Source organism: Apodemus sylvaticus, chromosome X (assembly GCF_947179515.1).
Source record: "Apodemus sylvaticus chromosome X, mApoSyl1.1, whole genome shotgun sequence".
NCBI classification, from domain to species: Eukaryota; Metazoa; Chordata; class Mammalia; order Rodentia; family Muridae; genus Apodemus; species Apodemus sylvaticus.
Window position 1 is genome coordinate 105,667,371 of NC_067495.1, and position 7,207 is coordinate 105,674,577.

Sequence of the window (7,207 nt, forward strand, 5' to 3'; positions counted from 1 at the left end):
GTCTCTCTCTTACTGTCTCTCTCTCACTGTCTCTCTCTCACTGTCTCTCTCTCACTGTCTCTCTCACTGTCTCTCTCTTACTGTCTCTCTCTCTCACTGTCTCTCTCTTACTGTCTCTCTCTCACTATCTCTCTCTCACTGTCTCTCTCTCACTGTCTCTCTCTCACTGTCTCTCTCTCACTGTCTCTCTCTCACTGTCTCTCTCTTACTGTCTCTCTCACTGTCTCTCTCTTACTGTCTCTCTCACTGTCTCTCTCCTCTCCCCTCCCCTCCATCCCTCTCTCCCTCCCTCTCTCACTGTCTCTCTCACTGTCTCTCTCTCAATGTCTCTCTCCTCTTCCCTCCCTCTCTCCCTCCCTCCTTTTCTCTCTCTCTCTCCCTCCCCCCCCCCCTCTGTCTCTCTCTCTGGTTCATACTTTTATTAGGTACATATTGTTCAATAACACTTTTTATTGAATATATTTTTCATTTACATTTCAAATGTTATATCCTTTCCAGGTTTCCCCCCTCCCCAAAAGTCCCCATCCTCCCACCCCTCTACGAAGGCACATTACATTCATGCTGAAACCATGCAAATACCTAACAAAGAAAGAGAACTTCAGGGCTTCTGCCGGTGCTGCTGTCATAGAGGCGGAAGGATATTAGTGTAGTGGCTGTTAGGCCGCGGAGGAGGCGGCTGCGGTGTAAGAGGGCGAGGAGACAAAGAAAGGAGGTGGTGGGCACAGCAGCTACAGGGGTGTCCGGGGCCCGCGCAGCAGCCGCGGGCCCCACCTGCAGCGAGCAGCGCGAAGATGGTGGATGTGCTCAGCATCCTGCGACAGTACAACATCCAGAAGAAGGAGATTGTGGTCAGGGGGGATGAAGTGACCTTCGGGGAGTTCTCCTGGCCCAAGAATGTGAAGACCAACTATGTAGTTTGGGGGACCGGAAAGGAAGGCCAACCCAGAGAGTACTACACATTGGCTTCTATCTTATTTCTCCTTAATAATGTACACCTTTCACATCCTGTCTATGTCCGGCGTGCAGCTACTGAAAATATTCCTGTGGTTAGAAGACCTGACAGAAAAGATCTACTTGGCTATCTCAATGGGGAAGCATCAACATCAGCAAGCATAGACAGGAGTGCCCCCTTGGAAATTGGTTTTTATTGGTCTAGTCAAGTCAAAAGAGCTGCAGATGAAGTTTCAGCAGAAGCAAAGAAACCACGAATTGAGGATGAAGAGTGTGTGCGCCTTGATAAAGAGAGATTGGCAGCTCGTTTGGAAAGCCACAAAGAAGGGATCGTGCAGACTGAACAGATTAGGTCTCTGTCTGAAGCCATGTCAGTGGAAAAAATTGCTGCAATCAAAGCCAAAATTATGGCTAAGAAAAGATCTACTATCAAGACCGATCTAGATGATGATCTAACTGCCCTTAAGCAGAGGAGTTTTGTGGATGCTGAAGTAGATGTGACCCGAGATATTGTCAGCAGAGAGAGAGTGTGGCGGACAAGAACAACTATTTTACAAAGCACAGGAATGGATTTTTCAAAGAATATTTTTGCAATTCTTCAGTCTGTAAAAGCCAGAGAAGAAGGGCATGTCCCTGAACAACGGTCTGCTCCCAAGGCAACCCCTGCTGATCCTACATTGCGTCCAAAACAGCCTATTCCTGCTGCTTACAACAGATATGACCAAGAAAGATTCAAAGGCAAAGAAGAAACAGAAGGCTTTAAGATCGATACCATGGGCACCTACCATGGCTTGACACTGAAATCTGTAACAGAAGATGCATCTGCCTGTAAGACTCAAATTCCTGCATTCCAGTCTGTACCTAGACTAATGTTTCAAGCAAGACACCTCTCAAATCAGAAGAAAGGGTCACGAACACCCATTATTATTATTCCTGCAGCTACCACTTCTTTAATAACTATGCTTAATGCAAAAGACCTCCTACAGGATCTGAAATTTGTCCCATCAGAAGAGAAGAAGAAACAGAATTGTCAACGAGAAAATGAAACACTAATACAGAGAAGAAAAGACCAGATGCAACCTGGGGGCAAAGTAATTAGTGTCACAGTACCTTACAGAGTAGTAGACCAGCCCCTGAAAATTAAGCCTCAAGACTGGGATCGAATTGTGGCTGTTTTTGTACAAGGTCCTGCTTGGCAGTTCAAAGGTTGGCCATGGCTTCTCCCTGATGGATCACCAGTTGACATATTTGCGAAAATTAAAGCCTTCCATCTCAAGTATGATGAAGTTCGTTTAGATCCAAATGTTCAAAAATGGGACGTAACAGTATTAGAACTCAGCTATCATAAACGCCATTTGGATAGACCAGTTTTCTTACGTTTCTGGGAAACACTGGATAGATTTATGGCAAAGCATAAATGCTACTTGAGATTCTGAATCATTTAATTCCTCCTTTTATGAAAACCTGCAATCAAGAAGCATGACTATAGCTTGATCTACAGATTAAAACCAAGCTTTATGAATTCATCAAGAACTTGTAAATGAAGGACACAGAGTAGTCTTTTATAAGACCTTGTTCAATGCTGTGTGCTTCAAAGGGGCAATGCCGACAAGCCATACAAACACACTTTTTTGGCTTAAAACTTTTTTTTTAAATATTAACCTTCTAGTCTGTAATGGCAATTGCATATTTTAATAGAAGGTTTTTCTCTGTTAGTTAAATCATTACCTAAAATTTGCTTCTTTGGAAATAAAGACAATAAATACAGGTTATAAATTTGTGTATATTTGGGAGTTATTAACCTCTTCAAGCTTCTCCATCTAGCTTCTGAGTTGTCATTGCTCTATGGTTCCTTTTACTAGAAAATACTGTCATGATGGTATTAAATTTTAGACTATAGAACTTTAAAACCCTATCGAAGGGAAGTAACTGTTGAATCAGTTGAAAGTCAGCCTGTGTGTATACTATGTCTATACTAACTCATATTTAAAAAGAAATAATGAAAAATCAAGAACAAGTCTTGAGTTTCAGTTGAACTGTTCAGCTTTTTCAAGATTTCTTTTGTAAATTAATACATTTAACGAATATACATTCTTTGTTGACTTTGATGATTTTTAAACTTAAAGTGATATATTTCTATCTGGGATATGTATCCACTTGAAAAGAAATCTTTAAAAAATTCAAAGATTAAAGTGAAATAGACTGCAGTGATTTTTACTTGGGAAGCTAAAGTATGATTTGGGGGAATGAGTATGTGTCAGCATAGCTACAGTGTAACTTGAACCTCTTCTAAGTCTGACTATGATTCTTATTTTATATGCGATAAGATTTTGAGTCTTCTATTTTTACACATGCTAACTTGGGACTTTTTATCTTCCATTATTCCAAAAAACTGATAAATTTCCAGGCACAATAGAACACGTTTCCTTATGTGTCTGAACAGAAAGAAGATAAAAACACTGGTATTTGTGTGTGTGTGTGTGTGTGTGTGTGTGTGTGTGTGTGTGTGTTCATTGTGGTATAAAATATAAAACGTATATATTTACTCAAAATATTTTACTATTCCTCTACTTTAGACAGAGTGTTTCACCCAAGCTGCAGCGAATGATCATGTTCCTTGAGTCCTGGTTTTGTCTTTTACTACTTAAGGAATGTTCATTCCTTGAAACCGAATTTTGTCATTAGAGCAGTTTTTGACTATCTACCCATGTATCTTGTTTTCCTTAGTGACTGTGTCTTAGTTTATCAAATTGGGGGAGCAGAGTAAAACATTTATCTCTCGCTTTTATCCAGGTGAATTTATTTACTTAGTAATTTTATTTCCTTAGTAAATAAGTAAATTTATTCACTTAGACTCTTTAAAACTTAATGCTATTGGAAAGATAAGAAACAATTATTTATTTTCTTAACCTCCAACAAAAATCAGTTAAAAAAAATGAGAAGGTATTTATTCAGATGGAATCCAGGGGGCTCTCCAGAAGAAAAGCAGCTAATGTTTTCAACGGCTTCAGTTCTTTTGTAGTTTTAGTAGGTTCTGTCCAGTTTCTTATTCTTGCATTTTTTCTTGATGATAAAAGAAAACTCACTTAGTTCACAGAATTTCTCAGCGTATAAATTATTCTTAAATTATGCATTCAATAAACTTCCTCCATAGTGAAATAGTCAACGACTCAAACCTATAATACTTTAATGTAAGATTACTTGTTAGGACTACTGCAAAGGACATGAGCTACCTACCACCTTTCTATAAAGATGTTTGGTATTTGTTCTTAATAACAAGTTTAATTGATAGCAGAGTAAGGTTAAAATTTATATCTACTTTGTATACAGTTTATTTTCTGTTTTAAATTTGCTTTGCATAGAGTCAAAGGCTTCTGGATATAGTCTTTAGCATCAGTAAAGCTAGCACTGTGCTTTCCATGTATCCTTTGTATTTTGAGGGATCTATGGCATCTTTCATTGTCCTTTTCGTAGCCCCAGCTCTTTTGCCTCCATTTTCTTTTTCTTTGCTCTCACGTGTATCTATTTATTTTCCTTTATCTACCTAATCTATTCTTAATAGCTCTTCTTCCTTCTATATCATAATCTTTGTTTCATTACCTGTACATAGGCATGGGGATGAATTAAAAAAATTAATCTCAATAATCTCAATATTTTGGACACTTATAAAATTTATAGTGTATATTTATTACAACAAAAATGGGAAAAAGGAAATGAAAGATGCATCCACTATTCTCTACCAGTCATTCATTATTCTTTTGTGACTCAGTTTTACAGTAGCACCTAACACAGTGCTGTTTGTACGTCTAGGCATTCAGTAGTTAGTTATATGTGTAAATGGACGATGGCGTATTTTCAGCATAAGTCCATTAACACTGTTTTGACTTTATTTGATCTTACAATTTGAAAATACAGAATTATAGAGCATGTGAAGAAATAGATAATTTAGTGAAAATGAAATACGCATTACTAAATTCAGCTTCCTATAAGTTATTATTGGAGGTACTCCTGCCAACTTTACTTAAGGAGGGTTCTCTGTTATTTACAATCTCCTAAGTAACAGTAAGAAAAATATGTAGTTTTGAAGAGAAACTAACCTCTTGAAGACATTTAAAAATATGAATAATTTTCAAAAGGTTTTCAGAAAAAATTTTTTGAGAAAGGGGTAAGATTCCTCTGTTTACATTGTTACTGATAGTGCCAGCATTAAAGGTCTTGTTTTCTCCTTTTTTCTCTCTGTATGTTGTGTGTGTGTGTGTGTGTGTGTGTGTGTGTGTGCATTTCTTGGGGCTACTCTTTGCAGTAGACATCTCTTACATTGGTGATATTGGCCTATATCCCCAAATGACAAATTCAAATCTTATTCATTTGAGGAATATTTTGCCATTTACTATTTAAACAACATTTAATATATTTCATTATTAATTAGTATTATAGCTTACAGTTTGTTTTCTGTTTGCTTATTGCTGTACTAAGTATTTTTTTAGCAGAAGCAGAACGGCAGCTCATACAGGAATAAGTAATTCATGGTGACAAAAACCTCAAGGCTTTTAAGTTCAAGGAACTATTGTTTTCTTTGCTGTGCAGAGTAGAATAGAACTTAATTATGAAAAGAAAGGCACAGTCTGAGTTAGGTTACACATAAAGTTGTCACCTAAAGAAGATTCACTATCTAATAAACACTGAAGAGATTTTTACCTAAGTAAGGATTTCTGTGACTCTTAACACAAAGTGATGTTAGTGTTCTTCTTTTGGAAAATGGCCAGGGACTATTTATTACACTGATGAGCTATGCAAAATTGTTTGACATTTTCCAGTATCTTACAATATTATAATACAGTAGTAAAGTTGGTTAAAATTAGTCATTTAGAAGGTGACTTTAAATTATGCTGGGCTTTGTTTTATTGTTATTTATTGGCTTGAGAATAAACCCAGCGCCATATGCATTCTAGGCAAACACTTCGATCACTGACTTACACTCTTAAACCACGAATTGTGAAATTAAATACAGAATCACCGTTAAACTAGAGAAGTTTAGTTTTGCTTTTAGTCCCCTACCCCAGGGAAGATTCTTAAAGCATGAACTTGAGTTTTCATACACATACACAAACAAGTCAAAAGAACTGCCATTCTGTCATTCAAATTCACATAGAATGTTGAGAAAAAAATTAGATAAAATCTATAGAAATTTGTTTTTAACTGAAAAGCTGGTGGTGTTTTTCAAATAAATGAAATTTAAATTATATTCACTTTGAAGTTACTGAACTGAATGTTCATTATCCACTTGTGTTTTATTTTCACATGGAAAGTCTCTCTCTCTCTCTCTCTCTCTCTCTCTCTCTCTCTCTCTCTCTCTCTCTCTTTTGTTTTTTTCGAGAGAGAGTTTCTCTGTGTAGCTCTGGCTATCCTGGAACTCACTCTGTAGACCAGGCTGGCCTCGAACTCAGAAATCCGCCTGCCTCTGCCTCCCAAGTGCTGGGATTACAGGTGTGTGCCACCACTGCCTGGCTCCTCTCTTTAACCTTGACTTACAGAATTGGATTAGGGATTTAAATTAGGTCTTAAATTTTCTTGTGTATTCATGACCATCTTTAGAAGTATGTGTTGACTCTAACATAGTTTCTGCACTAACATGTTGGCAGAACAACTAAAGAAAAATTGAAAATGTACAATAGTTGTATTAATATTTCTTTTTAATAAATATACAATAGGTTAATTATTCTTTCAGGTCATTGATGTGCTTGGGATTATGTGTTAGGAACTTTTCATAAGAGTATCTTGGACGTTATAAATTTCTATATACTGAAATGCAAGAAGCATTTTTATATGAATAACATTTGTAGACTACAACTAAAAAGAGAAAGAGAACTTCAGACCTTTTCCCTTATGACTATTGATGCAAAAATACTCAATAAAATTATCATAACCAAATCTAAGAACACATCAAAATGATCATCCATCATGAACATGTAGGCTTGATCTTAGGGATGCAGTGATAGAAATCCATTAATGTAATCCAGTTCATAAACAAACTCAAAGAAAAAAACACATAATTTTATTAGATGCTGAAAAAGTATTCAACAAAATTCAACATCTTTTCATGATAAAAGATCAGGAATTCAAGACCCATACCTAAACATAGTAAAAGCAATATACATCAAACAAGTAGCCAACATCAAAGTAAATGAAGAGAAACTTGAAGCAATCCCACTAAGATCAGGGACTAGACAAGGCTGCCCTCTCTCTCCATATTTAT

The 7,207-nt window shown here is 36.7% G+C and overlaps 1 protein-coding gene across 1 annotated transcript; it reads left to right on the top strand.

Moving 5' to 3' along the window:
* The first annotated feature begins 791 nt into the window (after window positions 1–791).
* On the top strand, window positions 792–2,387 carry LOC127674974 (parafibromin-like). Its single transcript, XM_052170839.1, has one exon. The coding sequence runs from the start codon at window positions 792–794 to the stop codon at window positions 2,385–2,387; it is 1,596 nt and encodes a 531-aa protein (XP_052026799.1).
* Window positions 2,388–7,207: the final 4,820 nt, after the last annotated feature.

What these genes read in the sequence shown, in the direction of transcription:
- LOC127674974 (XM_052170839.1), top strand. Translation starts at nt 792, where the DNA reads ATGGTGGATGTGCTCAGCATCCTGCGACAGTACAACATCCAGAAGAAG.